This window comes from Mytilus trossulus, chromosome 7, assembly GCF_036588685.1.
Source record: "Mytilus trossulus isolate FHL-02 chromosome 7, PNRI_Mtr1.1.1.hap1, whole genome shotgun sequence".
Classification (NCBI taxonomy): Eukaryota; Metazoa; Mollusca; class Bivalvia; order Mytilida; family Mytilidae; genus Mytilus; species Mytilus trossulus.
The window spans coordinates 51,352,353-51,374,733 of record NC_086379.1 but is presented as its reverse complement, the minus strand read 5'-3'; the positions used below and the strand labels follow the sequence as shown (position 1 = coordinate 51,374,733).

Sequence of the window (22,381 nt, the reverse complement as noted above, 5' to 3'; positions counted from 1 at the left end):
TATATATTTTTGTCAATCATGAAATATAAGTTTATTACCAAAGAATATAACAATAAAGGTTGTTAAGAATAATATATTAATCACTAACAATTTAGTAGAATGCAATAGTATTTGCGTGGGGAAATAAATGTAGTAAAGTTCTTAGAAAAAAACATATTCCTGATAGAAATTCCTGATATATTAATTTTACTTTACAAATCCTGCCAAAATTTATTGATTTTAAATGTTAGGATATATTTATTATTGAATAATCAACTGGTAGAAATAGTAGCAAATGCACTAAAATAACATGGTTGTTGTTAAAGCCTTCGATTATATAGAAAGAAATATTTAGCAAGTTTAACTTAAACACGTTTTTTTATTATCAAATAAAAGAATATTATATTTTGCTGATAAATGTTTAAATATTCATCAACGGTATTGATTAAATAAATTTAAGTTAATGTTTAATCTTAAAATAGTGTACTTAATTACATGTAAGTCGTCACTTTTGGAAATGTAAAGGGGAAGGAAATAGGCGAACTTTACATATCAGCGCGTAAAAAGTATAGATACTAGTATTTCCTTCTCGAAACATTAGCTATGATGAAAACTAAATACATAGACTTTTTAGGATATATTTTCATTTTTGTGTTTAGCGTATTAGTACCACAGTTTCAAACAGGTAGGCAATTTAAAAAATGAGATGAAGCAGTTGAAAGTTTGAAAACAAAGGTTAGTTTAGTTGAAATAAGATGTCTAGTACATGGAAGTAAAACAAGATAAACTGATTTATTTTACGTTCTATATGCATATACAGTTATATGCATACTTTTATTTTCTGTTTGATTTCATTTCCTAATAAAAAAAAATGTAAATCATAGCTTCACCCGTGAGAGAACGGTTGTTTGCTGGCAAAATCAGTATACAAAATTGTTCTTCCTGGTGTCTTCCATGTTTCACTTTTGACATGCCTCTCTATTTAGTAACTGTACACGATGTGCACTGTTCTTCCAATGTCCTTTTAAAGACCAAATATAAGACTACATGTATATACAAACGTCAATGTGATCGAGTTATCGTCTTGCAAGATGTTATATTATAAACAAGCGATACGTTTTGCTTATTTTTTACAGTATTGAACTAAACTGACTGCTGATACATGTAGCGAGATTTAAATTCAATATCATATTTTTATTAATTTTAGAAAAGAATAATAAATCATAATTTGAAATGAAACTACACACTAAGATTTATTTATGAATATATACTGTTTTCCGGTTTCATGTTATTATTTTTTAGTATATCATTTATTTAAATGCATATGTTGTTTATACTGGAAACAGACTGGTTTGTAAATTATCCTTTAAACCGTTTCAAACTTTTAAACTATTAAAGTTGATTGGTAAGATAATTAACATACATGAACAGATGGCTAAATAATTGGGTACATGATGTCATAGATTTACACGAGAAACATAACCAGAATTGTATGATTTCAACCCCCTACTATGACAAAGAAACGTGTTGTAACAGACGTAAAACCGTGAGTGTCACATGTGGCCTCATGATTATTTAACTCCAGGTTTTTGTGAAGTTTTATTTCGTCTTAGTTTTTTGCGTAGAGCTGTGAACTGTTCTTTTCTTCAATTATTCGATATGACATTTTCATTATGTTGAATGTCTTCGCCATAGTAATTTGATTATTCCATATTATGATATCAAAGATTAATTCTGCACAATTATTTGAAAAGTGCAAAAAGGGAGGTTCAGGAAGGATGAACCTGGCCCTAAATGTGTATGTTTTTTTTTATTAAACCAAACATGTTCAAATTGTACATAGAAATATTATGATATTACTGTTCACACAAACTAACTTTATTTTGGAATATCACAGTAAAAATGACGAAATATTAACTCCTTTGATATGCACTATTTTTGTTATAAAATCAGTTTCGATCAAATTTTCAATAATTCTTAATACTGTTTTGAAATTTTACTTTGTGACTCAGACGTACTTATAAATATAATTATTTTCTGTGACTGTATCTTACTTTTATTTGTAGGATGCTTTACTAAAGATAATTGATCTGATTTGTAACAATAACATCTCCATGCCTTATATATCACGTACTGTAGAAACTAAATTAGCCAATACAATATATTATAAGTATCCATTTCGTAAAATATGAAGAGTAAGTATTGACAAATATCTAATTTGAACTGTACTATCAGAAAGGCTATATAAAACTGAAGTCTGTGCTGGCATTCAAAGGTGGTGTTTAATAAATCAAATGCAAATACGCATACAAAATATAAATATGCAAACACGCATAAAGAAACAATGTTATTTCACCAATTGTCATATAAAAAGTGAACACCACAATAACCAAGGCAACGCAATGCCAAGCACAGAAATCAGAAGAGAGGACTAAATAAAATTTATCATGGATGTTTATGAGTTGGAAAGTTTGCAAAAAAGTCCCATCTTGCTTGAAATGTAATAAAGTTTGTCAGTAGAGTGTTTGATGTAGCCCTTGTAGCAAGAGGAAGTCCAATTGCCTATTGTACAAATTTCTGAGTCTGAGCATCCAGCAGCTGATGCACAAGTTGCACCGCCTCTACGCAAGCTGTGAAACGAGTATTGTGAAGTGTCTATTCCACAACACACTAAGAGTTTGTGAAGAATTTTGTCTATGTCTGACTTTGAAAAGGCACAAATCTTTCCCTTACTATCACTTAGACCAAAAGCGGGTTCTCCTGGTAGTGCAGGCAACATTGTTACCATTCTAGAATAAGCCAGTACCGGGCATAGAATACAATCCTCGACTCTTTTAAGAGGAATCTGGTGAATATTTTTATGTTTTTGACTAGTTTTTGACCACTGTATATCGATAATTAATCCTTCCTCAGTAATTTGAATATCACCTCTGGTTAACTGCTCCTTAGGGTTAAACATTGTCCTTGAATTGTTAGCGAATTGTGATTTTCTAAGCAAAGCATAAAAGCTTATCATAATAACAGCCCACATCACAGCATCCTGTACACTTGTCATATCTAGGACTTCAAACATGCGGTTCAAATGATATGGTTCAAATGGTAATTTTATATTTGGAATATTAGTATTAAGCTTGTCAATACCTGACAAGGTTAGCCTGAGCGACGGTGAATTAAACTCCTCAGTATCAAAATTTAACAGAATGGCCCACGTTTTAACACCTGATAAGTAATTTCTAACGGATCCACTATTCTTAAAGTTATCTGACAAAAAACACACATATCCGCAGAGTGTCTCTTGATCAACAGGAAATGCTGATCTACAAAATTTTTCACAAAACAAAAGGTATGTATTTAGCTGAGTCCTCAAATTTTTAAAAGTTCCCGGTCTGAAGGCTGCTTTTAAAACTGTTCTTGCTTTCCGACGAAGTGATAGCCATTCATCTGATCTGGTTTCTGAAATTAAATTGAAAAGTCTAACATAAATAATTTGTCCAGCACTTCAATATCTAACATACAATTGTCATCTAAAGCAGTTGACAGTTTTATAAGGGTTTTCAATCGATGTCCAACGCGACAAAATATCTGCTGCTCGATTGTTTATTCCTTGAATATGAATCGCTTTGATTTGAATGTTATATTGAGCACAAATTAACCAAATGTTTCTTGCTATGCTAAGCATGATTTTATCACGACATCTACATGTATTAAGTAGACTGACTGAAGATGAATTGTCACATTGCAACACAATACGTTTATTTTGTAGTTTTTTACCCCACACTTTAAAACTGATCAGGACAGCCAGAAGTTCATAAACACTAATATGGTGACCTGACCAAGATGTATGTATATCACTATGAAAGTACTCAGTGATGCCACTATTAAAAAAAATACCGCCTATTCCTGATAAAGACGCATCAGTTTGTATTAATTGGTCCGGTGTAGTCCAGATATGCTCTGGAATTGTGGTTTTTCCGTTGAACCTTGTCATGAATTTAATAAACCATTTCAAGTCTTTTTTGGCTTCGCCATTCAAATTAATATGATGACCTTTGCGTGATACAGTTCTAAGTAGAGCAAGCAAGCGTGCAATGAATAACCTTGCAGATCTAATACAATCAGCTATGTAGGACAACTTTCCAATAATTGATTCAAGCTTTTTTCTTGTGATAGTTTTCTTAGTCAATAATTTCTCAATAACTCCTTTTATTTCACATAATTTGTCCATGGGAATAGAAATTGTCATATTTACAGTGTCAAATTGTTTTCCAAGAAATACCATATTTGTGCTGGGTGCACAACATTTTTGCTCTGCAACTTTAAAACCAAGATCATCAATTAAATTTTTGAGAATGTGAAAACCATTCCCCGCAAATTCTGTCGTTTCAGCTGAACCTATATCATCAATATAGTTAACACCATTGTAACCCATGTTTCTGTACATGTACATTATAGCATTTGTGGTCCTTTGTGCTGCCATAGCCCCTGTACGCAAACCGAAGGGAATTTTAGTGTCAAAGTATAACTGGTCATTCCAGACTAGTCCTAATAAATGATAATCATAGGGATCAACCGGTAACCAACGGTAACATCTTTTTATGTCCACTTTGTACAATAGACAGTTGGGACCCTTTTCGTTTATAAGCTGTACTAAGTGATCAGTGGCAGGGTAGTGTAATGTGAATGGGTCACCCATGTAAGTATGTTTTGGTATGCCATCATTGACTGAAGTACCTATGGGAAAGGACAAGTCCATGATAGTTCTTCTCTCTATTGTATCTTTTTTGGGAACAGAAGACAAAGGTGAGGTAGCTAAAGGAACTTGAAAAGGGTTGACCTTAAAAGGGCCAACTAAGGCATTATATGATAATTCTTTGTTTATGTATTCGTCTATGTGCTCACTAAAAACAATGCTGACTTGTGATTTCTAACAATAGTCTCTGGAAATTCATGTTTGCTATAGCCAACAGGCCAACCAAATTCTAAAAAATCAACAATTTTATAGTCATGATAACCATCTAACAATTTTCTCCATATAGGAATGTTCATTGTTGAAGGAACATGTATTTGTGATCCAATATAATTTGGAACCCCTGATTTAAAAACAATATCATGAAGAACAACAGGATTTTGACACACCTGATTAATATCATCATTAACATTATTATCTACCAGTGAAAAGTCATTTACAATTTTTCTACCTGTATGATCTACACAAGTACCAATAACACTACTTTTAAAACATTTATCTACATTTGATCTGCTTTGAAATTTTGAAGGCATAATAAATGGTTTTGATTTTACATTGATTTCATTATGTGTATAAGAATTGTCAGTTTGTGTTGATACATCAATAGTTTTAGCTGAATTACCACATACTTTTCCTAGTCATCTGTGTGCAGGAAAGTCATGTTGCCAATTTTGGACATAGTCTGAACCTCGACCTCGACCTGCATTACCCTGGAACTGTTTTTGACTTTGACAGTCTTTAGCAGCATGATTCATTATAGTTTTTCGTTTAATCCAGCATGAACTACAGAAATGTTCCTCCAATAAACCCAGAGTATTTTTGTGTAATTCTTTTTTGTTGCATGAACCTTTGTTGTACGCTGAACAATAAAACCTAGGATGAGACTGATGCAAGCGACGTGCTTTGCAAAATTCAAAATTGTCATTCCATGAAGCACGACCAGTTTCTATTTCTCGTAGTACATCTTTGTGAAATGCAAGCACATCAGACCATATACATTGTTCACTATAAAACATAAGCTGTGTCAGATGTTCAGCACGTTTATCTCTATATTCTGCGGGTTCAATATTATGTATAATGTAATTTTCTCCTCTGACAAGAGCAGGCATACTTAAGGACATGAATTCGATATCGTCACTCCCGGCAAACTCATGAGGCCATGCGATATGAAAAATTGCCTTATCACTAGATTTTCTAGACGAACCAGATTTTGAAAGGTTTTTATTCTTTTTGAGTTTGAATTTAGGATAGTTAAGTGTTTTGAATGTTTGTGTGAAATGAATCTCACCTTCTGATTCTGTATCACTATCGGAATCATCAGATATGAATAATTTGCTCACTAATCCTTTCTGTTTTTCTGTTATTTTCTGTTTCAAGTCTTCGTCTATTCTCAAGGATTTTAAATCAATTTTGTTAGTTTGGTCCTGTTTTTGTTTCACGTTAAAGTCCGTTTGCTTAAGTTTCTTTTTCAGAGTTTTGTTCTTTTCGACAAGTTCACGCAATTTAATTTCTTCTAAAAGTTTTTCATTCTCTTGCTCTAGAGCTGACAAAGTCTCGTCAAGGCTTTGTTTCGGGGTTTTGGGTACATTACCCGCCATGGTATCCAGCGCGCCATTTTCACTTTTATCGGGGGTGGAAGAAAGATTTTCTAAAGACATAGCATTAGCACCCTGTCCCTGATTACGTGTATTAAAAGAAAAGTCATAAGATATGTTCTTTGGACATCTGATCCCCGTTGGTCCTCTATGATCAACAACTTTGATCCCACAAAAGCTACAAATCCTTTGGGACATAAAAACGTGGTTTCCAAATTGGATCGATAATTGATGTGATAAACTTATCTCTTTTAAGAAAGAGCTATATTGGTGAATCTAAAACATGGAGTACGCCCCGAACAAATTAAACAAAATGACTAGCCATTTTTAACCAATTGTTCAAAGTATTTGAAGAAATTAAACAAAAGCTCGGTTATTAGACTTTTGACGATGTGAATTTAGGCATGGATGCAATTTGGGTACTCCTTATCACAGAATCATGGATAGTTTGGAGGTTGATTCACACCCATTTTTTGTATGACTCAATATGGATTGAATATTTAATTGGTGTACCTATACAATAGAGAAGGATAGGGCTACAAAATAAATACAGTATGAACATTTTTTTCTTGATCATAAAACGTAGGTGAAAAAACTGTCAAAATAGGTGCAATTTGGGTACCGTCACGTTATAATTCTACAACATACTTTTGAAAAGCTTACAATTGCAATATAACATTATTCTAACAGTTAGTAAATATCTGTAAAAATTAATTTCAAAATAAATAATAACTAGTAATAACTGGGCATTTTCAGGAATTACTTGTATATATTAAGCGCCAGGAACAGCAAATAAATTCTGAATTTTAATAATTGTTTGGTATTCCTTATTTCACCCACATTTTATTTGCTGTAACATATACACGTATATCTATAGACTAGTATACAAAATAAAAAGATAAACAAAGCAGAAGCATTCGAAAAGCTTTATTTTTAAGATCAGTTAATGAAGTGAAATGGTATATAATAACCCGCCAAGACCAAAGTTTTAGATTTAGTAGCAATTGGACTAATCTCTTAAAGGCATGCTATGTTACTAGTATTTTATTTCTATTTTTCGAACAATTTGTTGTATGTGGAAAAGAGTCGTTAGAACTTCAATGTCACAAGAACAGAACAATCAACATTCATCATGTATATTGGTACCCCTGGCAGTCTAAATGTATTTCTGCTCAGGAGAGCAATTGCCATGTTGGGACAGATTTAATAAAAAAAACAAGGCAATTCCAAGAACAAATGCATTTTGAGAGAAAATGACTTCAATTCGTGTAGTAAGAAATCTAGAAATGTGGATGTAAAATATTATTGTAAAGGTAAAAATTTAAATCACTTTCAAAAGAATATTGGTTGTTGACGAAGTAGAAATAAATAGACATATTTCATCTAAAAAAATTGAAATCAAATGAGTGAAAAGCCAAATAACAAATTAATTATATAACTGATTTGTTTATGTTCTTTAGAAGCTTCTGTCAAGTAAAACATGTGTAAACAATTTATTTCTGAATTTAAAAAAAAAAATAAAACAAACATTCAAAAGGTTCACAATTCGAGAAAATGTAAAAATAACAAAATTGTATCCTTTAAATGTTTGATATCGGATACTTGAAGTCAAGTTAGAAAAAATTAAAACATTATAATTTGACTACTACCAACCAATTTCGAGATCCGGCATATAATCTACAATTCCATATGCCGTTAAATACATGAAACTGCTCGGTAGATGTCAGGTTATAATGGTTTAATTTTCCCTCACGATACATCATCCTATAATATGTATATGTTTTCTGCACAAAGATATCGTAAAATATTACCCGCGTGCCTCAAACTTGATGACGTTTTTTGTCCATTTCTCATCATCGTCGAACTTCAATAAAGGATAGCTTAGAAACAACGTCTCGTTTAAAAACCCATTGATAATCATATACGAAAGTAAGTTTCTCAAAGATGGGATGTGATCGATATGAAAAAAATATTACAAAAAATATCAAACGAAAAATACACAAAAAAGCTATAATCTAATCCATGTTTTTTTGTGTGTGTTATTCCCTCGCCGGGATTCGAGCTGATACTGAAATATCGTGGCACCAAACCATATTGCACTATGCCCGACGCGCTAGACCACTTGGCCACCTAGGCTCTTAAAAAATAAAACATTTCGGTGGCCAGGTGTTACCTGTATCTTCAGTTTTAATCTAGCGTCGAAACACATATAACAATGTATAAGTCAGTCACAGAAATAATTATAATAAGAGTACGTCTGAACCAGTGACGACTCTACAACAGATTTGATTCATCGGATCACCAGCAATGATGGTGATACAAGGCTGAAAATACTTTTTGTTTAATATATAATTCGTCAATATATGTATGTTAGCGGCAATAAGTGAAAATATGCATTAAGGTTAAATCCTATAGGCAATAAGCTAATGCCTATGCATTTAGGTATTGCCTAAAATTTTAGTCATTAAGCTTATTTCCTGAAATGTGATGATATTTATTACTCCTATTGTCGAACCTAATTTTAAGCAATAAGTGAACTCTGGAATGGATGCATATTTGGTGATTTTTTTTTTATATAAAGTCGTTCCTTAATTATATTTCTTATATGACATGTATAAATATACATTAATTTGACTCCTTATTTAAAGTTGCTTGTAAACATTGGTTTACACGAATAAATAAGGAGTTCATTCATAATGATTAATATTAGTATTAATAGTCATGTAAGTAAACGAAAGCTTACAAAATCTCGCCATTTGAGGATTGTCGTAAAGCATTGGCAAACCATGGAAATACAATCAAGTCCTTCTTGGAATAAACATAAAGATCAAAGAACAAAACTTGATGTGTCGGAATGACGCGAACTGCCCGGCTCGCATAACTGTTGGAGCCATTTTTAGGAATAGAAGTTTTCAAAGCCCTTATCCAGTAATTTCGGCTAAAATCAATAGAGCGAAACCAAACGTAAACTCCGTTTTGTAACTTAGCATAGTTGACTCATCTCCCAAATATGATACCAATTTGTGACGGCGTATATAAAAAAGGTCTGTATAACAGCTTTTTTCGCGAAATTTTCACGTCCAAATTAATCAGCGGAACGAAACCAAACTTGCACTCGATCTTTAACACATCACAGTAGATTCAAAGCAAAATGCGTGAAGGCGGTTCGAAAATGTATGCATACTGCATTTGTTATAATGTTATATTAATTTCGATTCCAATACCATTCATTATGCTCCCCTAGAAAAGCGCAGTACATACATATAAATGGCATTTGAGCAATTGTATATACGTCAGCCTCACAGCAAAAACATGTATTTGTGTTGCCATATAGTCTACGACGACGAGTAGGGAACGACGCCGTATGAATTTTAGCTAGCTTTAAAAATAACTATAATTCAGTAGAAATAACGAAAAATTATATCATAAAATTTTGAATAAATAAAAAGTAAAATCACAAAAATAGTAAACTCTGAGGAAAATTCTAAAAGGAAAGTCCCGAATATATTGATTCACACTTTAATTCTATATCGTTCCAATGCAATCCAACAGCAAATGTTAGGCAATGCTACTCCAAATGATCATGACAATGAGTTGCTGCTTAAAAGGTATTCACTGAACTTGTACTCGTCATGCATGAGCAACAAGCCGTTGCAAATTATGGAGCGGTACCCAAATTGCATCGAGTTCCCAAATTGCACCTATTTACCAAAAAAAGCAGCGGAAACTTACAAGATTTTCTAGAGACTAAACAATTTGTATTTTTATGATCTGATTATATGCACGTATTTCAACATAGACAAGTATTTATCAACAGATGAAGTGTTTACTGGAAAAGGAAAATGTACGGAATCAAAACATCATCTTTTTAAAATTAGTCTATCCAATATGTTACAAGTATTCATTTCCTAAAAAAGAAGAGAGTAAGCATGGACTTATTTCCAATTGTTCAAAATGTTTGAAGATATTAAACAAAAACTCTGTTATTCGAAATGTGACAATGCGACTTGAAGCATGGATACAATTTGGGTACTCCGCATTACAGAATCAATGATAGTTTGTAGGTCAATTTATACCATATTTTCAATGCTTCTATAAGGATTCAAAATTAAATTGGTGAAACATTATAGTAAATAATGAGTTATCTACAAAAATAAACACATAATAGAAAATTTTGTCTGAAGCATAAATACACGTAGGTTAAAATAACTGTCAAAATAGGTGCAATTTGGATACCCTCATCTTATCGTTGTCAGTTTGTTTTAGATTTATGAGGTTGACTGTCCCTTTGGTATCTTTCGTCCCTCTTTTATCCTTCCAGAACATCCTAGGTCAACTCTAGTTTTGGTGGTGTTTATGTAACAGTTTCTTAGTCCAGTCTTTATTATCCATTGTGTGCCTTTTCTTTTTTTCTTGTTTTTGATTTGGCTTGTGTATTGGTTTCTCGTTTGAATGTCACTTTCGTATATTCCACCTTTTTTATTTACCAAAGGCTATAGGTTGTATTTCTGTAAATATTGACACTGGAATTTCCCGAAGAAACTCCTTTTACGGCTAAAACTGTACCATTTTTACAATGAGATTTAGAAAAAAATCTTATTCTAGAATTGAAAGTTCATATGCACTACATTTTTTTTCAAAGGTCAAAATATAGGGCTGTGCGGCATATTTTCAACGTTTATATGCCCTGAACTTTTCAGAGTTTTAACTAACACTAATTTTCTTAACTACCCCTACCTCGCATGAAAGGTTACCACAGATTTCAATGTAAACAATATGCACATGTATATTTACTGGTAACATTCCCAAGTTATGTCTATATGAGATTGAACACAGAGAGCATAACAGGGAACCATTATGTAAACAAAATAATTTTCTATGAATATTCTAAATCTTCCTAAACGAGGCATGGTTTGCGAAACAGCTGTATTTACAAAGTGCAACCTATATATGCTTTACGGATACCACCATGGTTTCTTTAACCGTTATGGAATAGCATGTCTTCTTTCCCAGCTTTTGCGCATGCAACTGATCACATGTGTTGGCCATGAGTAATTAAACAATGGTAAAACAACCTCCTGCTCTATAAACAATTGTATGCTTTAGAAAACATGTGCATTTTTACATTGAAGGATGGTGGCCTTACAGTACAAAGTACTTGTACCATGTTCAAGTATGCGGTTCACTCTCGGAGATATATTGCGGTCTTCCATATGTAATAAGTGAAATTGTTGTCCTAGCGTTTGAGATTATAGATGCATGCGAAATTGAAAGTGATGTAAAAAGGTGCATTTATGATGCTGTAAAAACATGCATTGTATATCACAGATGTAATTACATCCAGTTAATTAACGAGAAGTGTTTCCATTTGCCTCTTTTCAGAAGGAACAGGCTTGAATACAACAACAGTAAAAAATAATGGAAACCAAGGTATCATCCCGACAGCAGACGTGCCCCAAAGGACCATTGTTGTTGATATAACAAAACCTCCCAAATCAGGTAACTGGTTTAATGACTGTGTCGCTCACCTTGTCAGTGTCTATGTTCCGGACCATATGAGTATTTGGACCATACGCGTATGGGCATGACCATATGGGTATATACTCATATGGTCCGACCATACGCGTATGGTCGGACCATACGCGTATGGTCGGGGTAATTAACACTCTGTTACAGTTTACTTTTAATACTTCTAAAGTCTTCATATGGTATGACCGTTCATTCAAAAGACGCTATCCTATAAGTTATTTTATCATTATATTATAATAAAAAGATAAGCTAAATAAAAATAAGAAGTTTCACATTGTTTATTTTACTTAAATGTCAAATTTAAAGTAAACACATTTTATACCGATGGTCATTACCGATGGTCATTACCGATTTGTTATTACGAGTAAATGGCAATATGTCGACTAAAAAATTAAATTCCAAAAATTTCTTAATGAACTGTTACATAAGAAGTCACTGCAAAGTAGCATACTATTAGTTTATTTAAGTTGTGTTGGGAAGATGGTGTATTGCAGTCAATCATTTTACGATAGTTGAGATCTAGAGCTTCTTAAAAACACCGTAGACATCAGAATTGCCAAAGACCTCGGTATCACTGTACGCAGCTGCAAAAAAGGCTTGTTTTTCACTCGCAAACGAAATGTGTAAATGAAAAAGATCGTGCACAAATTTCTTGCAAATGCAAAAAAAGCTATGATACCGTGGGGAAGTGAATGTCATCCAAGTCTACAAGCACAAATGTTACTAGCGATGAAAACTAACTATGGCATCAATATTAAATTTTTACGTAGTTTTTTGGATTATAAAATAAAAAAATTTTCATGTTTTAAACCATCACTGTTTTTTTAGATAAAGTTCTTGTATTATTGAAACGTTTATAATGTAATTTGGAAAAATAAATATACCTATATGGTCCAAATACTCATATGGTCCGGCCCGTTAATAACCAAACGAGTATTATACTCATATGGTCCGACCATACGCGTACGGTCGGACCATACGCGTATAGTCGGACCATATGAGTATACGCATATGGTCATGACCATACGCGTATGGTCCAAATACTCATATGGTCCGGAACATCTATATACATAATTAACAAACGACACTGCCCAACACCGTAAACAGATCATTTTTCTTATATCAAGTGTCTCTTTATCTATTAAAATGTTTATCATATAAGGCAAAACGCTAAACAAAATCGTCATTAAACTGCAAAAACTCCATTAAGGTGGCATTTCTGTTAATTTAGACAATGTAATTTTCAATAGGAATTACTTTTACAGCTAAATAAAGGCAACAGTAGTATACCGCTGTTCAAAACTCATAAATCCATGGACATGTAACAAACTAAAACCGAGGGAAACGCATTTAATATAAGAGGAGAACAACGACACAACACCGAAACGCAACACACACAGAAACGGATCAAGCAATAGACAAAACACCACGAGAATAACAAATATAACATCAAAACCAAATACGTGAATTTGGGATAGACAAGTACCGTGCCACGTCTTATCTCAATATCTCAAAAATAAGAGAAAACACAATAGACTCAACGTTAAAATGCAACACACACAGAAACGAACAATATTATAACAATGGCCATCTTCCTGACTTGGTACAGGACACTTTTAAAGGGGAATAAAAGTGGTGGGTTGCACCTGGTTTTATGGCATGCCAAACCTCGCACTTTAATGGCAAAGTTAAATATAACATTGAAATGACAACATAATATTACAGGACTACAATACAAATAAATAGGAGAACACATTAGACAAAGAAAAACATGATGAGGATAGATAACAAAAGGTATCAGGTTTAAAATTCAATACGCCAAAAACGCGTCTTGTCCACACAAGACTCACCAGTGACGCCCAGATATAAAAGTTTGAAAGTGAAAAAAGTACAAAGTTGTACAGCACTGAAGATTAAAAGTTGAAAAGGTTTTGCCAAATACGGCATTGTTTGTATGCCCGGGATAAGAACATTCTTATTATATAGAACAATTCATGCTATAGCAAACAGTAAATTTTATCAAATGAATATGAAAGAGATATACATAATGAAACTGAAGTATTAACTAAATACAGAAAACTAAACCCGAATACATAACGCCCAGATATAAAAGATCGAAAGTGAAAAAAGTACAAAGTAGTACAGCACTGAAGATCAAAAGTTGAAAAGGTTTTGCCAAATACGGCATAGTTTTTATGCCCGGGATAAGAACACCATTATTATATAGAACGATTCATGCTATTGCAAACAGTAAATTTTAACAAATTAATATGAAAGATATATACATAATGAAACTGAAGTATAAACTTATTACAGAAAACTAAACCCGAATACATGATGCTAAGTTCAATACAGCATAAATCAGTCCAGGCGTCAAAGCAATTAAAAAAATGACGTCACATACGATGGCGAAAAGGCAAACGTTACGCCACATTGAATTTATGAAATTTAGAAACAGCATGACGTCACACATGAAAAACTATAATTCAAAAGTGAGATAGAATTAGGATTGCTAAAACTGTGTCACTTTTACTATTAAGTTTTGAGAAAAAAAAACATATTCTAGAATGGAAAGATCATAGGCACTACTATTTTTTCCAAAATATAGGAGTGAGCGGCATACTTCAACGTTTATATGCCCAAAACTTCCAAGAGTTTAATCTTACACTGAAATTCTATACTACCAATATATTGACCTTAGGATTTCCACAAATTTTAATATGACTGATATGCATATGCATATTTACTGGTAACATTCCTATGTTATGTCTCTACGAAATGAAACATAGAGATCATATTGGGAACCAGTACATAAACAATATTCATCATCTATGGATAGTAGATATCTTCTCTAAAGAGACCTGGTTTGGGAAACAGCTGTATTTACAAAGTGCAATGTTTATTCGTCTGATTTCCTCAATATTACCCCAATTTAGATATAGTGTTTCTGATCATTTTTGCTGAATAAAGTATCCTTATTTAATATATTTCTTTGACGTCAGTCTATTGATCTAACTGTAGATTTTTTTTAAGATTTCACTTACCACTGTGTTAACTTTTTTTAATATTCTAAAATATCAAAAAGATTGACATTCGAAAATTTGGATGTAGTTCTTTAAAAAATTATCGCTAGAATGTGTACAAAACTGCATTTTTTGATTCACTAATACGGTCAATGTAAATTGACAATCCCATTATAAACATACTGCTTCCAATTATTTTGCTGGTCTTTAGTATTTGCCGCTCGCTAGATTGACTAAAAAATCTTTGATGTGCATAACAATGAACAATACACTCCACCTTGTATATGACTGTGTTTCTTTACTTCAGATGAAGTTAAATGGATTTTGGACTTAGATAAATATTCCAGGCTATTAATAATTAACCAGAAACGAAACACAACTTTCTCTCTGTGTGGAAATAATTGGACAAATGAGTACGCTACTGTAGTTTGTCGTCATTTAAAGAGATCTGATAATGGGATTGCAGGAGTTATTCCCAGGAATAAAAATCTATCGAGAATAGCATACGGACTAGACTGTCCTGTTAATTTTACAAATATGTTAAAATGCAAACCAGACTATACCAATGCTGCAAGAGAGGTCTGTAAATTAACTGGAGACGCAAGTGTTAGATGTTATAGTAAGTTTTAGCACCATTATTAAATGAGTAAATCTACCTTCAGATATATTAGTGATTTTTTATGCCTTAAGTATTTCTGTGTTGACATGAATTATGATAATATTGTCGTAATAATTATTATAATTAACTGTCTCCAAAACTGTCAATGTTAGAAATTAGGATTTTCTACCTCAGGAATAGATAACCTTAGCAGTATTTGGCAAAACTTTAGGGTGTTTGGTCCCCTATGCTCTTCAACTTCGTACTTTATTTGACTTTTAAAACTTTTCTTAATTCGTGCGTCACTGATTCATGTGATTAGTCTTTTGTAGACGAAACACGCGTTTTGCACGAATTCAAAATTTCAGTCCTGATATCTATGATGAGTTTATTTGCAGTATGAACAGCCACTTTTTCTTCCGACTGATAATAATATTATATGGAATGGTTTTAAAACATTTGACACTTTTAAATGCATAATGATCTTTTTTGTGTTCCAAAGAGAGGAACGCAATTATAATATAGATCAATATACAGCAAACAGCGGTATCATAGAAATTTTAAGCAGAAAGTATTCAAACCTCGAACTTGATTATTAAAAATAGACAACTTCACTATATTTTGTATTTTTAAACCTAAGCAAAACAAACTTATTATATAAAAACATTTATCCGGATATAATTCAATTATTTCAATATTTTTATTTCAGATGACACGGACAGTCATTTTACGGATAACACAGGTGAGGGCAAAAATGTTAATAGGAAAAAAATGATTGACACGGATAGTAGAAACAAACAAAGAATAAATAAATAAATAATTGTAGTTGATGCTATACGTTAGTAGTGTCGTGTTGCGTAGTCTTCATTTTTCTTTATTGTGGCTTGTGCACTATTTTTAGTCTGTTTGTCTTTTTAGCCATGTCGTTGTCAATTTATTTTAAATCTATGAGTTTGAATATCTAGCAGGTATTTGTCGAGCCTCTTTTATTTTAAACGTGATTATCAAAAAAGAAATAAAATATTTGGGCACTATTTTTCATTCCTTCAATATGACCCCAGCCAAAAACAAGCATTCAGAATATAAGGGTAAATATGGAATTAAAAAACATTATAAAATGGCGACATATGCATATTTTGCAACAAGTGCCTTCATAGTGTTACTTTCATATCCACAAATTCCAAAATATGACAACTTTTATATATTTTCCAACTTTGCTTGCAACAAAAACAATGGTTGTCTCTTATTTTTTTTTTATTGCAAATACAAAATGTATATAGTTTACATATTTTAACCGGATCAATGACCACATTGCTTACTGGACACTTCATTGATTACTATATCACATAACACCTGTCTGTATGTGGACTTGTCTATGATGAGCGAACCGGTTAAACTCCGACCAGTCAAGTTAAATAAATCATGCATAACATACAGTATAGTTAAACATAACGATTTTAAAGTTATCCCATCAATTGCAAATAAAGCACAATATAGAGATAATGTTTTGGTAAATAAAAACAACACTATAAAAGAGGGACGAAAAATACCAGAGGGACAGTCAAACTCATAAATCGGAAAAAGCCATAGCTAAAAATGAAAAGGACAAACAGACAAACAATAGTACACACGACATGACATATAAAACTAAAGACAAACAACACGAACCCACCTAAAAAAGGGATGATCTCAGGTGCTCCGGATTGGTAAGCAGATCCTGCTCCATATGTGGCACCCGCCGTGATGGTTATGAGATGGCAAATCCGGTGAATAGTCTTATTTGGTAGGTCACATTTATGAAAGGGAAGTGGATTGTAGTTACGACGGCAGGAACATATCCGATATCATTTGTGAAACGGTTATTCCATAACGGCCAATATTATAAAATAACCCATGCATTATTGAATTTGATCATCTTTGATAGAAAACTCATTGTTGATTCAGCAATTTATAAGATAATATTAACATAAAAATAGACCTACCATATATTTTACTTTAAATAACTTATCATTGTTCTTTAATACTACAGTCTGTTTTGCCATGCTCGTATATTTTTGTGATGTATATTTATTACTAATCATATATGTACCTATATAAACCATGAATCGAATCTGAAGTAGTTCAATTCAGGTTGATATTTTTGATAGGTAAACTACTGAATTTCTGTCAGCAAGTATCATGTCAAAACTGTAACTGTTTAATTTGTTCATAGCATACCGTATATGAAATAAGTAAAACACAATAAATCGATGTACAACAACAAAAATATGTTTCACACTTGAAGAGAGGAAAAGAAAATGAATGTCAAACAACCGTTGATAGATCATGTTAAAAATTGGTTATTCATCATTTGACTACAGCACAATTACGGTGCTTCACTTTCATATATATATTGATGATGTTCTTTCAACTAAGAACCCGAACTTTTCTGATTGGGTTCCATTGATATACACACCAGAACTAGAAATTAAAGAGACCATAGACATTTTTTTTAGCAGTCTTTATGGTATTTAAAACAACTCTAAAGGTGTTTTCATATTTTTTATCAACCTATGATCTAGATTTCGTAATTCATTAGTTGACCTTTTATTGAATTTTTTAACATGTCAAGGTAAAGAATCTCAAATTTAATAAAAATAATTAAGCATGTTTCATTCTTTTTTGTGGTTTAAAGTTTCTTTAGACATGTTAGATGCTATAAAATATAATATGCAGATATAAACAATACAAAATTTTCACATTACTTTTTCAAAATGATTACAAAGCTTCAAATTTGCAATTTATTTAATGAAAAATGCACAAAACAAATAAAACTACCCATAACACTTCGGGTTTTTTTATAATTGTCCTAATGTAACCTTTCATCGGGTTGTACTTACATTGGCCTCACGTCAGGTGCCAGAGTGAAGAGGTTTAGAGTAAGTTATGCTAACTCGTTCGGAGCACATGAGATAATATTTAAAAGGGCTTCTCTTGTTGAGTAAGCTTTACGTTGCTATGTATTGTTTTATTGACTGTTGATTATCTTTCGTCGCTCTTGTAATTTTTCTATAATGTTGTCGGTTTCTAGATGACTTATGAATGTTTAATGTCTGTTTGGTATCTTGAATACTTTTTTCCTATATCGAAAATAGTGAGTATATAATTTAAAAAACAAACTTCGGTAGACATCATTCGAAGTCATAACGTTTTTAAAGATTTCGTTTTATTACACTCATAAAGATTGAACTCTTCATTAACGATACATTTTGCGTTTTAATTGTAGATTGGTGTATCAACATTATTGTGGTTGGATCTTTGTCCTTTGCAACTATTCTCATATCTCTCTTAATCATGTAAGTTCCAAAGTAATGTTTTGATGCATTTATTAAGTATAATAAAGCCTCGGTCACACCTTACCGGATAGATCGAACGGACGCCTAACGGATAACTTTTTTTTCAATCCGTTCATGTACATTAGACGTCCGTTCTTATCCGTAAGACGTCCGTCAATATCCGTTGCATGTCCGTTAAGCGTACGTTTTATCCGTCGTCGTCCGTTCTGACCTGTGGAAAATTTCGAGAATGTTCAAAACTTTGAACGGACGTCTAACGGACGCTTCCGGGTGCGCTCCGACTGATTTTCCCTGTTACAATCCACTTATCACTCAGGGTAGTGAATAGTTGTAAAATACATATTATTTATTTTTTACATCATATAGATAATACCATTTAATCACTTAATATGACTATTCATATGTTTTCTAAAAGTTGCTAAAACACTACTTTTAATTTCCAAACATACTCTTCTATTGAAATCATTGAGAAAAATTGAGAAAACATTAACATTTTTTGTCTTTTGATCAGATATGTAGTAGGCTTTGTAAATTGAAAACCCCACAATTGTTAAAAAAAAGGTTTAAGTCAAAATATTCTTCTTCAGAAGTTTTATATCCAAATACTAAGTGTCTAAGTTTTATCTTAAAGTTATTTTACTGTTCCTTAAAACTTCCTTTATTCTATTCCCAAAAAGTAATAAATACGAACACAGTATAAAGAAGTGATCATAATCTTCTTCTTGTGTACAAAAATTACAAAAACTATTGTTTACAATTTTCCATCTGCATAAAAGTTAGTGAATTCTTATTATTCATAATCGATCTTAGAGTAAGGGCACATCGTTACAATCAAGCAGCTGTTATTTAGGCCAGACAATGCCCTTTAGCGGCCTGTTGAAGAACAAACCAAAACTAGTTACACAAAACATTTTCAATATCAATGCGATTTACATGCATTATTATAGTCGCCTTTAATTTTTTCCTATATCTTGTTTATCCGTTTTATGCGGTACGCTTCCGTTCGGTGTCCGTTTTAAGCGGTACTTGTCCGTTGGATGTACGTTCGACATCCGTTCTGTCCGGTACGTCTCCGTTTCTCGTCCGATGCATGTCCGTTATGTATTCGTAAGGCGTCCGTCAGTTCACCAACGGACTCCCAACGGATAACAATTTTGTCAACGGACAACTTTCATTTTCATCCGTTAGGCGTCCGTTCGTCTTACATGTATATATCCGGTAAGGTGTGACCGAGGCTTAAGGAAAGTCAATTTTACCAGGGATGCGGAGAACTTAAAAAAAAAAAAAAATAACATGAAACAAATATAGACGTACTTATATAATATATAAACAAGTCTAAAGTGAAAACTACGTTCAAACCTATGATTGCGTTGGATAAAAACCGCAATATTTATACATGTGCATGTAAAACAAATTTCATTGAAGAAGAGTCTAAATACAGCACAAACAACATTTTCCAAAAGACCAAAAAAGTGAAAAAGTATATTTAAACAAAACGCATTTGACTAACAGGTAGAACAACTGATGTTCTTTAACCCTGCTGACTGCCATTGGCGATTGCCAAATAAAATTGATCACAAGATGTATCAAGATGATTCTTATTATAATTTAATACTTAACAGAAAATAATACACTTGTGGCCAAGATGTTTTGCCACAAACATAAATTGTCAATATTTGTTTTGTACACCAGATCTGGATTTCGAATAAAAATGTCTTTTCAGTGAAGTTAGGGATCAAAATGGTATTTGGAAGGCTATATGATTTACACTCAATTTAAGATATATATACATATAAAATGTAGAGAACAATGGGTTTTATTCCCAAAGCGCCTGTGAGTGGGACAGACAGAGGGAAGAGCAATGACACTTCAAATACTGAGGGTGTAATGCCGCATACTGCAATATATGCAAAATATACTTGAAGAACATTTATATATCCCTTTTTATTTCTTGTTTCTTTTTACATAATCTAAAAGAAAATTATGTTGATTTCCAATTAAAATTCCTTATTTTTTTTATATACGATACAATTGGCTTACGGTTGGTTCCATTGTCATCAATTCACATAGATGTATATGATTCACTTATAGGGTCTTTGCACATTTATTCAAAAACCAGTTGTTGGCATAACACGGGGTATGTTCTTTTCATATATGTTATGATGGTATGATACTAAACCCCTAACGAGAATGATTGTGCCAAATATTCATTAGATAAAATCATAATCTTTCAATCAGTTTAATTGAAGTCTGGAGCTGTAAACTGCTAGTAGTCTGTTGTTATTTATGTATAATTGTCATTTTGTTTATTTTCTTTGGTTACATCTTCTGACTTCAGACTCGGACTTCTCTTTAATCGAATTTTAAGTGTATGTATTGTTATGCGTTTACTTTTCAACATTGGCTAAAGGTATAGGGAGAGGGTTGAGATTTCATAAACATGTTTAACCCCCCCCCCCCCCCCCCCCCCGCATTTTTGCGCTTGTCCCCAGTCAGGAGCCTCTGATCTTTGTTAGTCTTGTACTATTTTAATTTTTAACTTTAATCTTGTGTACAATTTGGAAATTAGTATGGCATTCCATTATTACTGAACTAGTATATATTTGTTTAGGGGCCAGTTGAAGGACGCTTCCGGGTGCGGGAATTTCTTGTTACATTGAAGACCTGTTGGTGACCTTCTGCTGTTGTTTTTTCTATGGTCGGGTTGTTGTCTCTTTGATACATTTCCCATTTCCATTCTCAATTTTATATGTAGGATATTTTTCAGAATCTATATCCAGAGAAGAAAATTGATAAAAGCTTCCTACGCATCATTGACAGTTCGACGAGATCAAAACCACTATAATGAAATACATCATCAAATGTCAGACCACATTTCAGAACATAACTATGAGGTATCGGCATTATCGGTAATACCTACTTCAGAAGGTCAAGTCGCAACACATCAGAAAATAAATCAAATACAACACGTTGATACATCCGGATACCTTATCCTTTCTGGTATAACGGAGACTGGCGGAGACCACTATCAATCAATCGCAAACTGAATGGAAACATGTTGCAACACATTTGTTTGTACATATTCACATTTGGAATATAATAATCATCATGCATTTGGTTTGTTTATTTATGCTGCCATAATTAATTATTTATGTAACTTACATAATATACATTTACTTCTATTGCACTCTATATGTTTTTGTTAGAAACATATACTCAATAAAATTGAGAATGGAAATCGGGAATGTGTCAAAGAGACAACAACCCGAACATAGAAACATACAACAAAACAACAGCAGAAGGTCACCAACAGGTCTTCAATGTATGAGTGGGTAATAATCATCAAAGTTTTGATCAATATAATAACACAAATCGAAATTCTTTCAATTAAAGCTATATGCAGATTAAATATAATCATTAGATTTTGGATATTAAAGAAGCATAGGTAGATCTTATTGTATGTCTCCACTGTTACTAAAGATAGGAACCACTTCATTATCTATAAATAACCAACACCACTTCATCCAACACGGTCTCATCTCATGAATATTATTGAATGCTAGTCTCATTAAGAT

General features: G+C 32.5%; 2 protein-coding genes across 2 annotated transcripts; one reads left to right on the top strand and one right to left on the bottom strand.

The window, feature by feature from the left end:
* The first annotated feature begins 510 nt into the window (after positions 1–510).
* On the top strand, positions 511–21,925 carry LOC134727122 (uncharacterized). The gene is made up of 6 exons (XM_063591504.1): positions 511–664; positions 11,704–11,820; positions 15,181–15,492; positions 16,181–16,213; positions 18,737–18,806; positions 21,574–21,925. Exons 1-6 carry the CDS (start codon positions 583–585, stop codon positions 21,851–21,853), a joined length of 894 nt encoding a protein of 297 aa, XP_063447574.1. The 5' UTR covers positions 511–582; the 3' UTR covers positions 21,854–21,925.
* LOC134725234 (uncharacterized) lies at positions 2,218–6,633 on the bottom strand. Its single transcript, XM_063588884.1, has 2 exons — positions 6,015–6,633; positions 2,218–3,432 (listed from the first exon to the last, which is right to left on the bottom strand). The coding sequence occupies exons 1-2, from the start codon at positions 6,517–6,519 to the stop codon at positions 2,435–2,437; spliced, it is 1,503 nt and encodes a 500-aa protein (XP_063444954.1). The 5' UTR covers positions 6,520–6,633; the 3' UTR covers positions 2,218–2,434.
* Positions 21,926–22,381: the final 456 nt, after the last annotated feature.

Coding starts and splice junctions, on each gene's coding strand:
- LOC134727122 (XM_063591504.1), top strand. CDS start 583: ATGATGAAAACTAAATACATAGACTTTTTAGGATATATTTTCATTTTT. Junction 15,493..16,180: donor CGCAAGTGTTAGATGTTATA/GTAAGTTTTAGC, acceptor TTTTTATTTCAG/ATGACACGGACAGTCATTTT. Junction 16,214..18,736: donor TCATTTTACGGATAACACAG/GTGAGGGCAAAA, acceptor TTTTAATTGTAG/ATTGGTGTATCAACATTATT.
- LOC134725234 (XM_063588884.1), bottom strand. CDS start 6,519: ATGTCCCAAAGGATTTGTAGCTTTTGTGGGATCAAAGTTGTTGATCAT. Junction 3,433..6,014: donor TAGTGATACAGAATCAGAAG/GTGAGATTCATT, acceptor ATTTAATTTCAG/AAACCAGATCAGATGAATGG.